Source organism: Spermophilus citellus (assembly GCF_964194105.1).
Source record: "Spermophilus citellus genome assembly, chromosome: 4".
In the NCBI taxonomy this organism is placed as follows: Eukaryota; Metazoa; Chordata; class Mammalia; order Rodentia; family Sciuridae; genus Spermophilus; species Spermophilus citellus.
Window position 1 is genome coordinate 35,073,452 of NC_138185.1, and position 22,529 is coordinate 35,095,980.

General features: G+C 40.5%; 1 protein-coding gene across 2 annotated transcripts; it reads left to right on the forward strand.

Moving 5' to 3' along the window:
* Nucleotides 1–6,806: 6,806 nt before the first annotated feature.
* On the forward strand, nt 6,807–21,408 carry LAMP5 (lysosomal associated membrane protein family member 5; the record flags this gene model as incomplete). 2 transcript variants are annotated; one of them, XM_081291388.1, is made up of 6 exons in its annotated part: nt 6,807–6,870; nt 7,407–7,579; nt 7,959–8,090; nt 8,189–8,294; nt 9,826–10,014; nt 21,230–21,408. In XM_081291388.1, the coding sequence occupies 6 exons, from the start codon at nt 6,807–6,809 to the stop codon at nt 21,406–21,408; spliced, it is 843 nt and encodes a 280-aa protein (XP_081147514.1). The 2 variants fall into 2 exon arrangements, with proteins under 2 accessions (XP_081147514.1, XP_081147515.1); XM_081291389.1 differs by lacking the exon at nt 7,959–8,090.
* Nucleotides 21,409–22,529: the final 1,121 nt, after the last annotated feature.

A 22,529-nucleotide genomic window follows, 5' to 3' on the forward strand; every position in this document is an offset into this window, starting at 1 on the left:
AAAGTATAGTTGTTTTTATTTTGAAGGAAACATCGGGAGTACTCTAGGGTGTTTTGCAGGTGTGGGTCCTATAGTTTTTATCTGCCTCATTCACTGGAGGAGAAGGGAGAAGCCCGGACGTGCCACCCTTTAGGCACCCGCAGATACGGTATCCAAGGTCCCTCAGGTCGCTCTGGCAGCAAGATGGGGCTGAGCATCAGGGGGCTCTCCAGCAGCCCTGTGCACCTGGGCTCCCCAGCAGTCTTTAGAATGGAGACTGCTGAAATGCAAGGTAGGCTCCTGGTTTGTTTTGGAAGATGCCCATTAAGGAGGAAACCCGGATTTTTCTTGCAGTTGTGACCTACAATGGAGAATAACCTATGCGCTCATTCCCACTCCCAAGTTGCAAAGGGAGAAGGGATGAAGTAGAACAAAACCCTATCCTCAAAGTTCAGAGCCTCCTGCAGTCCAGGGCTCCCAGGGTGGAGATAGGAGGCAGGACTTTCAATATCTCTTTGCTCCACCTGGTGATTACTAAGTGCAGCTATTAGGGAGGGAGCCTAGGGAAGGGTCACTAATGAAAAATTAATCCACCTTCTCACCTTTTAGTCCCAGGCCCTGAAACTGCTGGGCTTAGAAGAGGACCTTGCTCCCAGGTCTGTGCCCTGGACTGTCAGCGCACCCTTGTAGCTTGATCCACCCGCCTCTGCTTCACTTTCTCTAAGCAGGAGCCATTTCCCATTTGGAAAACCTCACAAGGTCCCACAGTTGTTCAAGGAACAAGCAGCCTCCAGGATCGGGAGAGAGCCCCACCTCCCCCGGCCGTGGACCGAGAGCCCAGCATCCTCCTCTTCTTATCCGAAGCTGGAATGTTGAATTTTCCTGAGGTGAGGATACTGAGCTGGCCCTTTATGGGGGAGAAAAAATTTTAAAGGAGAGAAGGGAACCTCTGTAACCCAATTTCCCCCCTCTCCCCTCTTCAATACCCCTCTTAATACTATTCCGCCCCCTCTCCTGTTTCCCTGCTTTTTGCCTAGGGCAGAGATGGAAACCGAAGAGCTGCAAGGTCTCACTGCCCATTTTCCCAGCAACACCGCGGAGTTTTTAAAGTCTTCGGTAGATATAAGAGCTCCAGAGAAGGTCGTAGAGGAGCCAATAACACTCTCGGTTCCTCTTTCGTCCTTTCTTACTTTCCTAGACAAAACTCCCTTATCTCACCACACAAAAAGCTCCTGTAGCCTTAGAGAGAAAAGGTTCCTCTCGCCTTGGCAGGGATTTGCTCAACTCAGGTACCCTCCTGATTGATGTCCCTACGTTGTCTACGGAGCAATTGTGGACCTCACCTTTGCAACCGGGGTAGGGACTTGCTTGCCGGATGAGCTGCTCCAATAGGCCAGTGAGGTGCCAGGTGCTGATGATGTATTTCTTAGGCTGAGGACGCGGGAGCTCAGATTGCAGGCAGTTAGATGAGGAGAAATAGCTTGCATCTCTCCTCCGGTGGGCTGAAGCTGTTGGGACTGTTCGCAGTGAGTGTGCAGGGGTTTAAACTCCCAGCCCAAGAATCCCAAACTCTGAGCAACCAGGCCCATCTAGCTCCGCAATTCCAAGGTAACACTTCAGGGGAACAGTCCATGTGTCCTGATGGGTGCACACTTCTTAAATGTTCAGATATTACATTTTAATAATGGAATTCCCCCTCATGAATTGCTGTGTATACTTCCCCTGGCTAAAGTCACTCAAAAATGTGGGATATTCTGTCCAGGCATGATGGAGGGTGTGCCCTTAGGAATGGAATGTGGAAGACTAGAGAGAAGTTATCCTTCCCAGATGTTGCTACTGGAGTTACAAAGTCACATCTAGCACATTACTTTTAGACTCTCATTCCTGTTGACTTTCCAAGACACTGTTTTCCTTTTCGACTTTCTTTGTTACTAGATCGACTTGCATTTTTTTTTTTTCAGAAAACCCATCATGGAGAGGTCCCAAATTTATAACACTGGGCATCTGGGGCACTCCAGGACTCCACATGCTGCCTTTGCAAAACTTCCATGGGAGCATAACAGGCCCTCAGCAACACACTTAGCCTCCCTCCCCAAAGCCTTTTTTTTTAAAAATTTTCCATAGTATTCAAAACATCTTGAGGTAGTATGCAAATAACTTCAGATATACCAAAGAGTAACTAAAGTTACCCCTGTGACTCATTATAAAATAAATGGTAGGGACTTGAATTATGTCAGAATTCAAGTAAGGAAACTACTTTAAATGAGCCTCACTTTTTATGATGCTAGGCCCCTAATGTAAAATTATTTCTTGGCAAGACAACTTCTTAGAGGATAAAACCACCCAACAACAACAAAACACTTCATAGGACTCTTGTTTAAACTCTACTGAACAGTCCCCTGACCCAATTTAACAAGATATTTCTTCTCTGCTAAGAAGAAGAGTAAATCGTGCTTCATGGCCTAAAATCTTACATGTAGTATCAAATAGCAACCGAATGCCTATGTGACTAACTCTAAACTGACCAAATGGTTACTTAATTAAAGACTGACTCAAAAGACAAAAAAAAAAAAAAAAAAAAAGATTTCTATTCTATTCTAGGATTTGGCAATGTATGCACAAAATACTCTTGTGTGTACTTACTTTTCAGTTCCTATCCCCAAATGGTTTCTATCCTAGAAAGGATTTAAATGGTATTCAAAGACAATGATGAAATGAAATGAAATAGCTCTCCATTGACAAGTAAGCTGAAAGCAAGAAAATGTTTTAGTGAGTAGTAATTCTGGTTTAACTGCTGTATAAGTGGTTCAGGTCCCCCCCCCTCTCTCCCCCCCCCTTCCTCTCCCCCCCCATGTGTGTGGGAGTGCCATTGGTGGGAGTGGGGGCAGCAGAAGCAGAGGCTATTTTTACATTTGACTGTAAGAGGGACAGAAACCTAAAAAATCAAATTTCAGCTGTAACAAAGCCTGGCCTTTTCCTTTTGAAGCTCATATGTATACTCTTCTAATTAGTTTTGTTTCCTTATTTTCATAATTTTGCTTTTTGATTCTACAATGCAAATCAATTGTATAAAGAAATGCACTTAACAACTTGAAAATTTTAATTTTGTTTAGAGAAAGTTTTGCATAGGCCTGTCTTTTGCATGTGCCTTCTATGGTTGAATGAATGACCTGAGAGAGAGAGAAACCACATAATCAATATATAAAGCATTGTGAATTTTGGAGCCTAATTTCTTCTTCATATCAAATTGATAAACATTGAAAGATGAAGAGTTACATCTTTGCATCAACTCCACTATTCCACAGATATTTCATCTGCATTGCCATTCCTTGTCTTCCATCCCAGGTCAAATTATCCACTTCCTTCAAGACCCACCTTCTTTCAGAGGACGTCTTTGTCAATTTCAACCTCTCTTAGGATGGCTGTTTTGCCTTTTCCTTTGAAGAGCTTATGTACCCACTGTGCCAGGCTGCACTGCATCTTCATGTGTGTTCTTATTTTTTTTCCATCTAAATTGGGAGTTCCATGATGCGGGGACTTTTCTTTCACTTACATAAAATAGCAAGCATCCAATGTCATGAGTTTCATGGAGGCTAATTCAATATGTAAATGCATGGTTGAAGAGAATTCTTTCAGGACCTAGAAGATTTAAAAGGTTCCTAAATTCAGTGTGTTGGATCTGGTCACACTTATGTCTATCTTTTGTATTAACTACCAACAGTACTAATGAAAATTGACAGGCCCCGCACAAGTGTACATGGTTATATCAATTTGTACTGGTTTCTCATAGTTGAGAAATGAGAAATGGATCAGATCCTGGGGAACTTTGTTAATATCTAAAGTATCAGTAAAGTTTTCTTTTTCACCACCTCTGGTTTTATTTTAAGGAACTGAATATATACATCTTTCAAAATTATTAAAAAGTCTTATTAATGTAGGTTAAAGTTGTAAGTTTGATGATCTAGTTCCTATTGCAAGTAAGAATGACTACTGATAAAATGAGTAAATTATTGAGCATCTGGAAGTTTAAGCAGTGTTTAAGACTGAACACCAAAAAAAATGGTATTGAATTAATTATGTTTTAAAGATGATCTTCCCCAGAAGAAAAGTTTAAAATCATTTTTTTCCTTTTCTTTTATTTAAAAAAATCTTCTGAGTATTCCATTTGTATCAGGTATGAAAAGACATACAGGAAAAACATTTAAAAGGAAACATCATCTGGTTTATAAATCAATTACAATTTGCTACAGTATGTTAAGATTGATGAGCAATGGTACTTCCCATATAATCTTTTTAAAAATAAACTTTGACTTTTTAATATATATTTTTAGTTTTAGGTGGACACATACTTTTATTTTATTTTTATATGGTGCTGAGGATCAAACCCTGTTCCTCAGGCTGGGCAAGTACTCTACTACTGAACTACAGCCCCATCTTTTATTATTAAAGCAGAGAGCCATGAATTAATCCTGTTAGTCTTTTAACAGGTTATGAAGTGAGATGTCTGCAACAATGTATCACAAAAGAAACTATCACAATCTTTTTACAGTTCTCTCTCTCTCTCTCTCTCTCTCTCTCTCTCTCTCTCTCTCTCTCTCTCTCTCCCCATTGTACAATGGTATTTATTTATCTTTTGGTGTCTAAAGCACTAAGCATAATGCAAGTAGTAGATATTCAGTTTAATGCTAGCAGATTATATTAACCTGTATTTTGTTTTGAATGCTTATATATTTATTGGTTCATTTTACTTAACAAGCCATCCCTTAGCTATCATCCCAATATTTTAGACTGAAAAACTAAAATCTGTACATGATCATGCAAGTAATAAATAGTGAATCCTAAACTGAAATCCACCTATGTTTTTTTTTCTCATTAAAGTTGTAGAAAGAGAGGGAGGGAGGGAGGGATAGAAAGGGAGAGACAGGGAGAGAAAGGGGGAGATAGAAAAGAGAATGAGAAAAATGCTATATTACATGTTATTGCTTTATAATTTGACATAAATGCTTTATAATAATTTCTAACATGACAAAATGTAAGGTGTATACATTTTACAACCTTCCACTGACAATTGTCTTTATATAAAATCACAATTTTGCCTCAATTTTTTATATATAATCATTTATGTAAAGTTCTTGAGAAATCTGTGGCTGAAATACCACAATGTAGTATAAGATGTAAAATATAGTATTGATTTAAATACTATGTCATAAGTTGAATCACTAGTGATCTAATTTTTGATGCAAGGCTGTGTTTGAAAACAACAAAAAAAATATATGGATGCTTTGAAGTAAATTCCGTGTCAAAATATGATTATACTTCAATGAGAACCCTATAAATTTCAGGAATATGAATTGTTGATAGAGATTTTAGGTTTCAGTTTGTTATTTGGTCATTGAATAAAGATTTTTTTTAAATGAAAGTCAAAATCTAAGTATTATATAAGGAGAGAGGAAGATGATCCTTACAAAGTTACAACATGTGATTCTTCTATTTTAATTCTAACTGACCATGTGATGTTTGGAAGGTCATTTAATTTCTCTGAGCCTCGGTTTAGGGGTAGGTATAACAACAATAACCGATATCTTCCTTTCTCTACTCTCTAAAGTTGTGAGGAAGATCAAATTAAATAATACATGTAAAATGTTTTGCATTTTGCCCTTTAACATGACATTGTTTATTTTATAGCATATTACTGAGTGAGCAAGATTATTCATATACTGAAATATTCACTAAGAAAAGAAATATTTGACATCACCACAATTAATGAGGACAACACGAGGACACCTAAAAAGGGTGTATTCTTATTTATAGAGCAGGGACAGGAAAAAAATGAGCAAACTACCAAAAAATGTAAATATAGGAATTATCCCAGTAATATTTGTTTTTCTTCCACTAGAGGCTTTAGAATAATATCAGTGTGTATTTTTTCTTACATAACTATATGACATTACTTACAGCGTAATTCTAAAATTCCTGTCCTAAAAGACCCTAGATAACCTCATAAACTTTACATCTCTCTTGGCAGAATAATCACAATATAATCAGTGAGGGTATGTGACCCCAAAGTTCAGAGTCCACATGCACTCAGAAAGTATAACAGGACAATAAGTCCAAAAGGAGACATCAGACTGCATTGTCTGATGGCCCCATTTAAGGAGACATCAATTTAACTTTAAACCTATGAGCTCCATTGAGAGCAGGGAAGAGAAGGAGATGTTTCTAAATGTAAGAAACTGTTGCCATAGCATTTTCCTTCTCATTCTTCTCTACCCTTCCTCCTCCAAAGCAGGCGCAATTTGTGCTCTACCGTTTTCTTTCAGGAGCCAGGAGCATTTTCAGAATTTAGGACTCCAGTGATACGATATTTATACTACATATTACTTGTACCTGGTCGGGAGGTTAATAAGTCCAAGGGTGCCATTAAGTTTCCCAGGAGAAACTCATCGTTGCGGACACAATTTCAGAATAAAGAAAAAAACTCAGGGAGAATTTTAGCCCCCCTAAATCTCATTGGACCTCTGCACAAGCCAAGTCACAACCACTCCTGCAACACAACCGGATTCCTTTCAGCACTCGCAGCCATGGACAGCTCCCTCGCCGCGCGGTGCTCTCCTCTGCAGTGATCTGACTTCCCCAGCCAGCAGCCGCCGGTGCGGCACCCGACACCGGTCTTAGCCTGCGCGTAGGGAACACGCGCTCCCTCCCGCCTCCCTCTCAGTCCCCCGCCCTTCGCTCACTCCGGCCCACTCCAGCGGCGACTTTGAGGGATTCCCTCTCAGGCGCCCACTGCAGCAGCACATCTGGCCTCTTCCGCAGCAACTGCAAGCATGGATCTCAGAGGAAGAGCCTTTCTCAGCGTCCGTAGACTTCGAATTCTTCTGATGCTGTTCCGTGAGTACCGTTTTTGGCGATTGGGTGGGCAGGATGCACTCTTTGCAGAGAATAGAAATGGCATACTAAAGCCAGTATTTAAGATTAAAAATATGGTCCTTATGTTTTGAGTTTTTTTTTTTTTTTTCCTTTTGGGAGAAAGGGGAAGGATTTCCCCGCTGGTGGGAGGGAGCTCCCTTGGGAACCACACACCTGTGTGGCATATGCCAGACAGAGCGCTAGACAGGCTGGCTTAGTGGGGTCACAGCATTAGCAAGAAAGGTTTGGCTTCACACCCCCAGGATGTAGAGAAAAGCCAGTTTCATTGCAAATAAGTAAGAATATTTAAATGTTTAAATTTTATCCCCATTTTAAATCAAAAGCAATGGAACTGAGTTTGTTAGCGCTGGGCTAGAGAAATGGCTTGAAGAGCACACAGCTGCTAGCAGGGAACTTTGTCACTCCAAAGCCCGCAGATCGCGGTCTCTGCACTCTAGTGACCCATACGCACGGAATTCAGGAGCACTAAACTGATGAGATCGTTGTTTGTTCCGCAGATACAATGGCTCAAATCATGGCAGAGCAAGAAGTGGAAAATCTCTCAGGCCTTTCTACTAACCCTGAAAAAGACATATTTGTTGTGCGGGAAAATGGGACGACGTGTCTCATGGCAGAATTTGCAGCCAAATTTATTGTACCTTATGATGTGTGGGCCAGCAATTATGTCGATGTAAGGAACCCTTTTCCCCCCAGCTTGATCCTAGGGCTCCAGGGCCGAAGGGCACCCTCCCTCATGGCCTTGCGAAGACCTGGGTCTCCCGCCTTTCCCCCAACCCCATAACCCTGCAGGCTGCTCTAGAATGCTGCATGGGGGTTCCGGCTTGTACACCTTCTGCTCGCCCTGCCTGCTTTGAAAATAAATCCCCTTTTCTCTGCTTCCCCACTGGCGGGGGCTGCACGTAGAGAATCTAACCGCATGTTCCTGGACCTGGGAGCGTGCGCGCGCAAAGGAGTGCCCAAATGTGCATCCCAGAGTTTGGACGCGCCGCCCTTAACAGCCCTACTGGGGCCTGCGCCACTGAGGGGGCGCGGGGCGTCTATGTTCCCAGCTGATCACAGAACAGGCTGACATCGCGTTGACCCGGGGAGCTGAGGTGAATGGCCGCTGTGGCAGCAGTGAGTCGGAGCTGCAGGTGTTCTGGGTGGACCGTGCATATGCTCTCAAAATGCTGTTTTTAAAGGTAACTCCTGGAGGGGCGCGCAGAGAGGCTGTGGGTGTGGGCCATAGCCGATCCAGAAGCCCTTGGAGCGGTTGACACGTGCCTCCCACTTTTGACAGGAAAGCCACAACACGTCCAAGGGATCAGAAGCGACGTGGAGGCTGAGCAAGGTGCAATTTGTCTACGACTCCACGGAGAAGACCCACTTTAAAGACGCAGTCAGCGGTGAGTGGCGTCTGGCGGGGCTGGGGAGGAAGGTTGGGAAAGTGCAGGCACCCCCTGGGAGCCAAGGCGCTGATGAGAAGTTCCTCAGGGTTTGGGAAACCAGTCTGGGCTATGCACTGCTGGGCCAAGTCCAGCCTTGGCCTGCTTGCTCTGCAGGGTGGAGGAGACCTGAAGGCCTGTGAGTCCTCTAGGAATTCCTCTGTCACTCAGGGCCTGGTTTTGTCCTCTGACTGATTCATACCCGCCGCCTCATCATTTAGCCTTAGAAGAAACATGGAGAAGGATGCCAAAGCTTTATTTTTATTTTCTTCTGCACCATTTTCCCCCCTAAAAATGCTTGAGGACAGTGCAACTATCCTTTTTTGGTCAGGATTGGATGGCTTTCAGTATCATTCTGCGCATGGCAGCAAGGCTCACACAGTGTCTTCTGTCATCAACTGCAGCCACCTTGGAGCCTGTTCTATACCCCAGGCCTTAATTTATAAGCTTTTTCCTGACCATTCTTTCATTTTGGCGATTAAACTACTGGCTTTAGTATGCCATTTCTATTCTCTACAAAGAGTGCATCCTGCCCACCCAATCGCCAAAAGATATACCAATAATACTGCAGCAAGAGAAACATCTATTTACTAAATAACAATGTATCTATCTGCATTCACTATCAAAAAGCATATATAAGTTTTTTTTTTTAAGAGAGAGAGCGAGCGAATGAATATTTTTGTAGATAGACACAACACAATGCCTTTATTTTTTTGTGTGTGATGCTGAAAATCGAACCCGGGTCCCACCCATGCTAGGTGAGCCCTCTACCGTTGAGCCACAATCCCAGCCCAACATATTTAAGTTTTTAAAAATTATTTTCTTCATAATGAGGCCTTCAATCACCCAGTCACCTGAGCTGAAAAATAATTTTTATTGAAAATCAAATGAATACATGTGTCATCTGTCCTTTTTCCACCCTTTTAATAACTGTAGTTTAAGGAACATTTTTTCTTTTCATCAAAATTTTCTTTTCATGCATTCCCCACAATGCTTGAAAGAAAAAAGAAATGAAAAAAAAAATCAAACCTAGGCCAGAAAAGGAGAAAAAGTGTGGTGGATGTTCATAGGTATATATGTGTTTGAGTAGAGGACATTCACCAGGGCACCAGCAATCCAACATGCTTTATTGAGGAAAATGTTTTATTCTTTGCTGAGCCATTGGAAAAACCAAGTCACTGTTTTTTTCTATGCCTTTGGGATCCCTATTGTTAGGCTCTATGTAGTGAAAAGAGTTAAGGTTTAAATGTCACTCTCCTTTTCCAAAAAGAAATTGCAAGTCAGTATTTAAGGAACCCTAGCTCATAGAAAATGAGTGTTTTTGTCCATTATGACTTACTGCCTTTGAGAAGCCCCAGAAGAGGATAGGAGGGATGGGCTGTTGGTCTGAGCTGAGGGGAAAGAGCCAACCCAGTTAGGTGCGCTGAGTTAGGAGTAATGACGGCACTGCTACCAAGAAGACCCTAACCATTGCTTTGGACGTTTGCTGCAGCTGGGAAGCACACAGCCAATTCGCATCACCTCTCTGCCTTGGTCACCCCAGCTGGGAAGTCCTACGAGTGTCAAGCTCAGCAGACCATTTCTCTTGCCTCCAGCGATCCACAGAAAACTGTTACCATGATCCTATCAGCTGTCCACATCCAGCCCTTTGACATCATCTCAGATTTTGTCTTCAGTGAAGGTAAATTGGGAAGTGGAGGCATGAGAAAGGAGGAAGGGATGGCTGATGGGGAGAGATGCATGGGGAGAGAGCTGCCAGGGTCCCAGGATGGTACCATTTGGATTTTTCTCCAGGCTCAAGTGATACTGCTTCCCTTCATAACAATTCAAATCTAAAAAGGCAATAAGATGAATATATAAATTTTCCTCAGTGGCTCTTTCTTTCTGGTCTCCTTTCTTCTTTACCTTATTTCTTCCTTCTCTCTCTCCCACCCCATTCCCTTGCACCCTCATATAAAAAAAGTGGTTAAAGATAATGTGATATTCTGTGCATTTCTTGTGGAGAGTTTCTGTTTGCTTTGTATGTATGCCTTCCTCTGGTTGGGGATTCCACATGAATATAACCATTAAAATGTTTAGGATATTAAGGAATTCCCCCCTCCTTGTGTTACCCACCACCATTTCCTAAGGAATCCAGCTTTCATAAAATACAGTGCCTACTCAGTCTATACAATGCTAGCCTACCACCATCTTGTGATTACTCAAAAGGCATCGGAAAAGTCTCCAGTTAAATGGTCATTGAGAGAAAGGCCTGGTTTTTATTCATCTTTGTGTTATTGGCACATAACACAGTTCCTGACCCATTGCAGACGTTCAGTGAACTTTGGTTCTAAATTAATATTTTGAAGCTGTGGATTCAACTAATAGAAACTTCCAAATGCCTGTATGCAGGGCAAATCAGAATGTCATATATTTAGCAAAGCAGAGCCATGCATACCTGTTCTCAAGGAAGGATAAGTTGTAGAATTTTAATGTATTTCCTAGAAAATTACACCAAAGCTGCAAGACCTTAACAGCTTTAAAAAGTTTGCTTTATTATGGAAATATTTATAAAATGTAAAAGTCAGTGTATTTCTTAAACTGAAAATGTTAAATGTAATTAAATGTAATTGAATGTAATTTGATTTTTTTATTTTTGAGGTCTAGAAATTAATTATCAAAATACTAGGCTATGTAGAATCAGTCTTCAGGGTTCCCACTACAAATGCCTTTGAGTTTATGTTGTACTTTCGATAGTTTTTAGTGACTTTTTGGCTTTTGCTGGCCATCTGTTTTAGATAGTTCTTTATTTCTTGACACTACTTGTATTATAAGTATTACTTGTATTAGTCCCTTACCACAACTTACCCTAACCCTTTCTGGATTATTTCTAAGTGGTTACCTATAGTTGTTATAGAATGAAAAATCAAATCTCATGGATGTTTAAAATTACGTACAAAGAAAGAAAAAATAAGTACAGAATAAAGACCAGAGCTACTTTGCTAAACATTAGTAAAATCCATTACATGTAGTGAAAAGAAAAAAAATTTTTTTTAATCCATATCAAGGTCGTCCATTGGGAAGACAGCAGGGTAAACATACACAGAGTTAGTAAGCATGTGTAATTTCCAACTGTAAATCTAGTAAGCATAAGCAAAATACACTTTGTCTCACCCAGGATTTTCTAGCTATTAATTTGTATACACTGTCCTGTGTGGTGCCCTAAGGCTTAGCCTCCACACTCCTCGGCAGAGGCGGACCTCATTCACAATCACTCACTGGATCATATGCCTCTGTGTGGAAGGGATTCTTTGTTCAGGCTCCTCTTGTCTGTGTCTCTTAACACCTGCTCCCCACTGTGTCTTATAAATGATCATAATATTCTAGTTATTGGGAATGGATGTGATTGCTCTTGGTATGCATTTTCAGGTTGCAGAAGTCCAGGGGGCTTTTAGTGTGTTGCAGATGCCTGGGTGGGTACGAATGGAACATGCTTGCTTGAGGGGCCAGTATCTGATTATATATATGCACATCCAGTAAAGGTTGTGTAGGTACATTTGTGTGTGTGTGTGTGTGTGTGTGTGTGCACATGCTTGTTAGATGTGGCTATGGTCCAGTACAGCATCAGGGTTTCTTGTGAAGAGCCTATTCCCTGCCTGAGTAGGTAATACCCGGCAGTCTTTAGAGCTGATTACTAAATAGTCTCTATGAGACAAAGCCAAAACAGGCTCAGCAAAATTGATTGACAAGCAGAGGCTGAAAGGAGTCAAGGTGGGTTGATGTCTTTATCATATTAGTCTCTTTAGTGTATTGTGCTTGGCTACTGCATTAATCCCCAAATGAAAGTCTCTTAGCCCAGCACACAGCTAATTTCAGTGTGCACACTAACATCGAATTGCAGTGTGTACAACTTTGTAATGTTGTTAAGATTCAGTGAATCTGGGGCAGGGCAACATGCTCCATTGCTAGCCAGGTTCCATGTCATTCTCCTGGTCCAGAGAATGTTTAGAGAGTGTTTGAAGGACTAGTGAAGGAAATGTACAACAAGCTTTGTTAGGTGGATTATTGAACAGGGTTGTGAGACTGGAAATCCTCATAGCATGAGACTGTCCATTGGGAGTCTCATGGCAGAAGGGACGCCATCCAGAAGGAAGAGAGGTAGGTGAACTCCCAAGGGCAGAGGGTTTATGTGTTAAGGTAATGTTGCTTAATATCACAAGATTGGGAGGAGTGGGGATTGGGCCAGAGAGCTTCTGGAAGGCAGCAGTAGCTTGGGGTTTTATACCTATAGGCCCTATCTTATGAATAGGTAACAGCTGCTGGGTGAGATTTCAAGGGTTAGACAAAGCAGGCAAGTTCTAAACATTTGCTTGTTTGAGCTGTTTGAAAAATAACTGCATGGGAAAATTTTTAAGTTTGGCACCAGCAGGCTTTTGAGCTGATGGGTCTCCTCTTGCAGTGAAGAAATAAACAACCAATATACAGAAGCCACCTTTGACTCATTTGTATACCAAACACAGTTTGTAGAGCAACTGTCACCTGGCAGTTCCAGGCACCTTGTTTCTCAGTTGGGGTTAATTAACTTGCCCTCTGCAATTAATTTATCCTATGTCCCTTTGAGGGACCTGGGAAATTTATGGTTGGGATGGGATGGGGGATTCCTTCCTGGGAGGAAAAGAAACAGCCTGAGTATTTTAATAGCTTGAATTAAAGCAAACTTTTATATATAATGTCAGAATAAACAGCAGAACGTGAAGGTTGCCTCTGTTCTTAAAAAGATTCAGGTGTAAAAGGAATTTAAAACATATCACAAATAAGGTGGATCCTTTTTAATTCTCAGAGGTAAACAAACAAACAAACCTGGGAGAAAGATCCTGAGTTTTCCACTTATAAGGGAACCACTGAAGCCCAGAGATTTGGTTGCTCCATAAAAGCTGCATTCCTGGACCTCTAGCCTCTCAAGGCTTCAGCTGCTCCCGCTAAGAAACTATAATAATCATGTCAGTGCAAGAGGCACCTTTAATGAGCTGATTTGGGGCCCTGAATTCATGCAGTATTTTTTTTATGGCAGTACTAGGGATCAAACCCAAGACCTAGTGTGTGCTAGGCAACCACTCTACTACTAATCTACATCCCCAGCCCTTATGAGCTTTTTATTATTGTTCCTAACAGCATGAGTGGGAAATGGCATCTGTGGGTGATTGCATTTTAGTGAAAATGAATATGCCTTACTTTTCTGTATGTATATCCCCACATAGACCCTGGGAGAATTATCTTTGACAAGCTTCCTTGCCTATCACAAACACATAGAAAGCTTGACTATCCAGAGCATTATGTAAACCTGTGATTTACCAGGAACTTTCAAAGCAAGAAATGTGCTATCCTGCACAGTTGCTCTTCAGGGTTCCAGAGTAAGCAGCCAATGGGGGACAATCTGGTCATTAACACTGCTGAGAACTGTGTGGAGGGATTCAACCTGGAGCCTTGGCAAAAGGCCATGTGCCTAGGCAGTCACAGAAGTCCGTGTTCCAGGGACTGTCCTCTGGAGACAGAATAGGATATTTCTTAGGATTGCTGCCCTAAGGGGGTGGGATTTACTCACCAACTGCTATTCATCAGGGAAGGCTGCTTTGGAAATGTTAATTCTCTGGTTCTTCTGACCCACCTTGCAGTTAAATCCCAGTGGAATGTGTGGATAGGTGAATGCCAAGGACACAGTCTGCTACACTTAACTATGGGGGTATCTGACCTTTCCCTGCCCTGGTGGAGCTCTCAGTCCAGTAAGAAAGGGTATATACAGTGCATGCCATGTTCCTGTCATATGTGGCATCAAACAATAATTGTTTTATTATTACCATGTCCAATGTTTACATCATGATGAGAGTAACTGCCACTCATTTTAGTAGCTTCTCAGCATGTAAAATACCTTTTTCTTTTCTGAGAGTGCTGAGCTATCCCAGAAATAATATTGGAAAGAGGGTCAAGTCCCCCACCTCCAGCTGTCTTGTCAAACAACAGAGGATGTACAATCAGCATAAGTCTGCCCTCTTGTTCCCACAGTGTTAGGAGAGCTCTGGCAAGCAGAGAGCTTGGCCCTTTGATCATCCCAACAACATTCATTTGGGGTACATTGAAGAGCTCTTACAGTTTGTCTCAGGGAATCATTACAACTTCAAAACACTGATTATTAAACAAAACACAATAAAACAAAACATCCAGCAAACAAAGCCTTACATACATCATGATTTTGGTGGGTGCACTGGGTCTATGGTTGAGGGAACCTAAGTTGGCAATTGGCAGCTGGCAACAGATGTGCCCTTTGTTGTCTTATCTGTCTTCATCTGTTCTCTCAATGACAGGGCTGTCACCTTTCCCAGTCATAGCCCATTTATTTACACAGACTCCTGTTTTGTGTACTACACAGAGCTGCGTGAGGCATAAAAGTCCTCAAGTTTAATAGAGTGGACAAGAAGTCAGAGATCTCAGAGCATCCAATGTGGATGTGATCTGAGCAGAGCCAAGAGATGCTCTTCTCCCTGGCAAAGATGTGGGTCCTTTCTTGTTATAATCAGTAGGTTGTATAATCAGTTTATTGCATAGGATTCTAACACAGAAATCTATAGTGTTTGTGGATAGAATTCAGGTAGTCTATAAATTTCAGAGAGAAAATTTTAAGTCTTTATTTTCACTAACTTAGTATTTAGCATACTAGTATAACTAGTATTTAACATTTCCTTTGGTTATAAATGAAGGTAATAAGTAAAAGGACTATTAATAGTACCTGTGATTTACTCACCAATAGGAATCAGTTATTTTTTTTTATTGGTTGTTCAAAACATTACAAAGCTCATGACATATCATCTTCCATACATTTGATTCAAGTGGGTTATGAACTCCCCTTTTTTACCCCAAATACAAGTTGCAGAATCACATCCGTGTGAGGGGAAAGGGGAAAAAAAACAAGGGAGAGAATTAAACAACAGCAGATGGAATCAGTTATTTTTATCTCATACAAGTTATTTTAACTCATATTAGTTTGTGTAGATCTTGCAAAATAACATTTATTATTTTCACTGTCTTGTCATCATGTGTATCAATAAATATGTACTTGCTCCATCTCAAATTATTTATAAAATTGATAGCTGAACTTCAGTTTTCTTTGTAAACTTCCATATTTTCACTTTTTGCACTCTCAAACATTCTAAGTAGGCATCCAGAGTTTCACCGTACCTGGGCTTTAGTGGATCATTCGCATCATATTTTTATTTATATATGACAGTGAGATGCATAACAATTCTTATTACATATGTAGAGCACAATTTTTCATATCTCTAGTTGTATACAAAGTATATTCACACCAATACCTGTCTTCATGCCTGTACTGTGGATAATAATATAGTATGAATTTTTATGTGTTCATCAGCTTTCTGTTACTGTGGCAAAATACCCTAGATATTGAACTTTAAAAAAGGAAAGATTTATTTTGGCTCCCAGTTTCAGAGATTTCAGTCCATGGCTACTTGACCCTGTTGCTTTGGACCTATGGCAGCACAGTACTTAATGACTGGAGCACATAGCATAGGATGTCTGTTCGCTCTGTGGTGGCTATGAAGCAAAGAGGGAGAGGTAGGAAGGGCCCTCAATGACCGAACTTCCTTTCAGTAGGCTCACTAAGGGTTCTGCTGCATTTCCATAGTGCCAAGGGCTGGGAACCATGACTTCAACATATGGTCTTGGGGGACATTCAAGATCCAAGCTTTAACACATCCCATGTACAAAGGAAGGATAACTGTTTATAAGACTTTTGTTCTAGTTATATATGTGTACTTTTTTTGGTTCAATAAAAATATTGTTTTTCCTATGGGTCACAAGCAGAGTTTGAAAACCCTGGCATAAGCCTGTAGGAATGCCTGTCTTGCTCTTGTAGGTTCATATATGAAATTTGTCCAAACTCTTGTGGGCAGTAGTCTTTCAGAATTGAGGCTATTTTCGACTTTAGGGAAGACAATACAGTGTACAATCCACATGTGGCGTAAGACCACAGAGGAGTCAAGGCAGCCCCTGTAAGCAAACATATTAATGGATCTGTTTTCTGCAGGGAAAAAACATGCTAAGTAGGAGAAATGAGAATCACAAGCAGCTTCACATGAGTTGAAGTCAGAGTTTGCTGCCAAATGAGTGTTACAAAGTACTTTGGGTGGAAAGCTTTGTGGGTTTTGGAATGGTAGAACGTAACTGTGGATTAGGAATTTCCTTTTATTTGACCACTTAATTGATGAGGGTTGATAAGAATAGGAATTTAATATTCTTCTTGATAATTATCGACTACTCTGTTATTTTCTGATTATTTTTGACATCTTCATAGTTTAATTCCCTCTCATATACACCTCTTTCCTGTGGTGTTGGTTTAGGTATTTTTTTCCTAAAGTAACCAAAAACTATTTTTAAAGAAATGAATCAGGGGGCCGGGGATGTGGCTCAAGTGGTAGCACGCTCGCCTGGCATGCGTGCGGCCCGGGTTCGAGCCTCAGCACCACATACAAACAAAGATGTTGTGTCCACCAAAAAAAACCTAAAAAATAAATATTAAAAATTCTCTCTCTCTCTCTCTCTCTCTCTCTCTCTTTCTCACTCTCACTCTCTCTCTTTTTTTATAAAAAAAGAAATGAATCATAATAGTCTTTTAGTCTCTCTGTCACTTGATAAAATAAATTACCTTTTCTCTTCCATCTTTCTTAAAGGATAGGGCATGAGATGTTTTTTTTTCACCCAAGTTATTATCCATTTAGAGATATTGCTTTTGTTACTAAATCTCCAGAATTTCAGACTTAAAATGAGTACATATAAGACTTACATGTGTAAAAAAATTCTATCTTTATAATAACAGTGATAGAAAGTCTACTCTGCCTGGCCTTCTGTGTTATTACATCTAATGCTGAACCCTCTAAAATACATCTTATCCCTATTGTATTTGAGGTTTAGGTAGGTTAAGTGACTTGCCCAAGCTTACTTAGCAGGAAAGTGGAATATCTGAGATTTGAGCTCACTTTCCTCAATCTCCCTAACAGTGTTCCACTGCATATGCTCCCCCTCACTATGAGAGTCTGGACCCAGGGGACCACTAAAAGTTCATCTACCTCTCTCTCTCTCTCTCTCTCTCATTGGATATTAAACCCAGGGCCTTATGCATATTAAGCATTCATTCTGCCTCTGAACTGTACCCAAAGCTCCTACATCTATATTCCTATAGTTACATCTGTCTGTATATTTGTTTATTTACTGGTAGATATGTGGTATAAAAAGAGAGAAAATATGACTTTATAATCTGGTCAATGGATCTTGGAGGCCCATCCTCAGATTCTTCCCAGATTCTTCCAAGTTCACTCCAACTTCTCTTCTTGACCAAGCTCTCCTCGACTGCCTGTCCACCTCTATTTTGAGCACTTGGAGTTGTGGCCACACTGTCTTGGAGAATGTTATATGGCCTTGATGTCCAGTGGTTTAGCGACATAAGCTCTTGCTTCCTGATTCAACTCTCCTTCTTGTGTTACATTCCTGGGAGGGTGTGTGTTATATCTGAGAACCTTGGTTAGTTGGTTGCCTGGTTAATTATCAACCAAGTAAAAAGAAATGAGTTAAAAATCAGGGTCCAACAGGTGGGTCCACCCAGGAAACTGCTCTGTGGGAGGGAAAATAAGAAGGGAAGAGGCAGAGGATGGGGCAGAAGGCCAGTGTTGCAAAGATGCCTGGGGCCTCCTTGAAAAGCAGACTGGTGTGAGACAGAGATCAGAGGCAATGTGGTATCATGGGGAAAGGTCTCTGCCATCATGGAGTTCTAGGTCCACCACTGCCCCTGGTGCTCTGGGAACTATCAGCAAGTCTCTTCCCTAGGAGGCCTGGTATCTGGGACTACAAGCTGGTCCTCAAAGAATTGGAATTCTTTAGAGTTGAATAAAGTTGTAAAACAACAACCACAACAACACAATCTTCTAAAATTTATTTCCAGCATTCTCCTTTTAATAAGAGGAAAGGATCCACTTAGTGCTAACAGGTTCTTAACACTTCTCAAACATTTGCCGAACTATTTTTTTTGTTTTAACACTATTTTAAAAAATATATTTTTTTAGTCAGGATACATACTTTAGGTGTAGTTGACACACTATAAACTAGACACACTTAACTGCATGGTTTGATAAATATTTGACCTGTGAATACTCCTATGAAACTATTACCACAATCAAGGAAATCAATCTATCAGCAATTCTGAAAGTTTCCTCATACACCTTTGCAATAAATATCCAGCTCAATGGATTTTCAGAACCTGAATGTACCTCTGTGACCAGCATACAGATCAGGCTACATCCTGCTCCTCCTTAGGATTTGGAATTCAGCAGTCTTTTATTACTAGTAGCTGGGGTTTGCTAAGCACTGCCCTAATTATGTTGCTGAACTATTTGAGTTCAAATGGGGCTTTGTTTATGCCTGAGTACATTATCCATCCTCAGTTATCTTATGTATAAAATGGGCACAATAACTTTATTCACCTCATATAATTGTTAAGGGGAGTATGCAAGTTAACATTTGTTCCTACAATTGAATGTTAATTTAGGAACTAGGAATATGAAGTATATAGCTTTTTAAAAGCTGTGTATTTGCATGAAATTTTTTTCCCCATGAATTCTTATTATGAGAGAGGGAAGATTCCTCAGGCTCAGGTCTCATCTCCCTTCTCTCTGCTGATTTCATACATGGGAGATGAGGGAGTGAGTTCCCAAAGAGCAGGAGAATCCTGGCATACAGTAGGAACTCAATAGATGTTTACTGGGTCATCTTGACTTGAAAACTTAGTCTCTCTGAAAAGATTTCTAAAGCCTGTTTTCCATAGCTGTGGATCATAGAAATTTGGGGAAAGGCTGCCTGTTATCATCAAGGAGCAAATAAGCCAGAGGAAATATGTTCTGTTTTCTAGGATGCAGTTCTGATCAGCACAGCAAACTATTTAGCCATCAGAAATTCTTCCAAGGACAAAAATAAATAATAATTTATCTCTAAAATGGGAAGCTGGGTGTGGTGGCACAAGGCTGTAATTATAGGGGCCTGGGAGGCCGAGGCAGAAGGATCATAAGTTTGAAGATAGCTTCAGCAATGTCGTGAAGCCACAAGCAATGTAGTATGACCTTGTCTCAAAATATAAAGGGTGCTGAGGATATTGGTCAGTGGTTAAGTGCTCCTGGGTTCAATCCCTGGTTTTAGATAAACAAATAATATATAAAATAAAATAAAATAAAATGGGAGACAGGAGGCTATTAAGCCACCCTGAATGTTAGCTACTCATATCCCTTCCTGTACCCAGGAAGGTTGTACTCTTGGAGTGAGAGTGCAGCTTTGTGAGGGATGTACTAAAGTGAGGGAGGAAGGGGACACAAGCTTAGCCATCTGGGTCAGCCAGATGAGTCCTGGTTATCAGTGGGGTGACAGATGTTGTTGCAAGATCACCCTTACATCCTCTATCCTGAAGCTGAAGAGGATACAAATGAATCCACCCCAGAGCACGGCTGACATTTCCTTTCTTGATCTAGATGCTGGTTATAAGGATATTCCTTTGTTGAATATTCATTAAGCTCTACATTACACTAAACAAATTGTAGTCTAATTCACATGTTATGATGCATCCATTTTAAAATGCCTATGCATTTTTATAAATGTAATACTTAAAATGTAATTTTTTAAAAAGGTATATATAGCTCAACACATTTGAACTATACTTGCAATCATGTGAACATTACCTATATCAAGATATAGAACATTTTCATCTCAATTGAAAGTTCTATTATGTTCCTTTTCCTGAACATGAACAACTTTCTGATTTCTGTGACCTTAGACTTTGTTTTACCTGTTCTTAAACTTCATATAAATTGGATCTTACCATATGGACTTTATTGTGTCTGACAATTTTTACTTGACATAATGTTTCTGAGATTTATCTGTGTTGTTATATACAGCAATATTTCTTTTTGTTTGTTGGCTTTTTTTTTTTTTTGCTACTGAGGATTGAATCCAGGAGCAATCCACTAGTGAGCTACATTCCCAGTCATTTTTTATTTTGAGACAGAATCATACTAAGTTACCCGGGATGGCCTTGACCTTGTGATCTTTCTGCCTCAGCCTGAGTAGTTGAGTATAGTAATATGGGCCACTGTACCTGGCTCACTCCTTTTTATTGTTGACTAATACCCCATTGTATGAATCTACTGCAATTCATTCAACTTTTAAGGATATTTTTCTTGTTTCCAGTGTTTTACTTTTGTTAATAAAGCATCTATGAACATTTATGTTGAAGTTTTTTGTGTCCAAATATTTTCATTTTTTTTCTTGGGTAAATACTTAGCAAGAGAATGCTATGATATAAGGTAGGTATATATTTGTCCTTATTAGAAATTATTGAACCATTTTACAGAGCAGTTATACCATTTTCCACCAAGGCTGTTGAGTTCCATTTGTTCCATATTATTTTAAACACTTGTTATTTTAAAGATTTTTGTAAGTTGTATACTTGTATGCAATTTTTTATGGTATATGTGTATGGGCATACTTGAGTTAAAATGTTAAAAAAATTAATAAAAATAACAGCTATTGAATATAATTGAAAAAAGTTGAAAATTTAACTGAACTCTGGGTGTTTTGTTGGTGAATGCCAGGAATCTGATAACTGAATGTTACCCTATTTGAGTGATGTATTTTTATTTTACATTGGGGAGAAATATTAAGTGGCTGAGCCTTGGGATTCACTGAGGAAGTATTATTTCTGTAAGGAATTTTCCCAATGGTTCTTTAAAAGATCTTTTCATCTTTATTTTTGTCTTAGTTTTTCATTATACATTGACCAGAGCTCACTCCTTTTTTCTTTCTCATTTCAGAACATAAATGTCCAGTGGATGAACGAGAGCAGTTGGAAGAAACCTTGCCCCTGATTTTGGGGCTTATCTTGGGCCTTGTCATAGTGGTTACGCTCGTGATTTACCACATCCACCACAAAATGACTGCCAACCAGGTGCAGATCCCCAGGGATAGATCTGAGTACAAGCACATGGGTTAGGGGTCATTAGGCAGGCAGCCCCCAAGTCCTATCCCCCAACTGGATCAGGTAGAAAAACAAAAACACTTTCCACCTTGCTCATGGGATACACCAACATAGCTAAAATCCAACAGGCCTGGGTATTCGAGGCTTGCTTGGCCTGTGTCCATGCTTAAATCCAGAGATGGGGAAGTTCTTTGGATTCATGGGCTAAATTGCAATTTTTTTCTCCATGCTGGGGAGCCAAACAGAAGGGGGTCAGCCAGCTTTTATACTTATGATGACTTGCTTTTGACTCTCCAAGAAACAAGTAACACCACTTGGAGAGCTGTCTGGCCCTGAAGTTTAGGGATTGAAAACAAGCTTCCTTTGGGAGGAAAGGTTCAGGGAAGAGGGGGTGCTTTGCTCCCTTGGCTTATTACACAGTTTAAATGCACACAAAATACAAACTCATGCTCCCTGCAGCAAGACCCCTGAAAGTGATCCATGCTTCTGGCTGGCATTCTGCATGTCTAGTGATTGTCTTGGGAATGTTTCACTGCTACCTGCACCCAGTGACTCTGCAGCACAAGAAACTGTTAATGTAACTATGCAGTTATTTGGAATATATAATGTGTCAGGTCCAAGTAAGGTGACCTGAAGAATCAATCCATGTGAGTTTGTTTTTGAAAATGAATTAAAACACACTACTCTCTGGACTTTGGCTGCTTTCTTGAAACAAGGGCAAAAACAACAAATGGTTTCTTTGGTATTAAGAGGGGAAAGGGGGAAGGATGAAGATGGATATTACTTTTCCTTTTTTTGCAAGAGGAAAAGCAAAGAAGAGCAAGAATAAAAAGAAGGGTGTCTTAGGTTTCCATTACTGTGATAAATATCTGAGATAAAAACATTATAAGGAGGAAAAGTTTATTTGGGCTCATGGTTTCAGAGATTTTAGTCTGTGGTTGCCTCACCCTGTTGCTTTGAGCATATAGTGGCACAGTACCTCCTGGTGGGTGGGAGTGTGGAGGAGGTCTCTTTATCTCATGGCAGTTAGGAAGCAAAGAGAGGGAGACAGGATAAAGGCCAGGGTCCAATATCCCCTTTAACGATACATCCAATGACCTAACTTCCTTTCTCTGGACCCTATCTCCTCTGCAGGT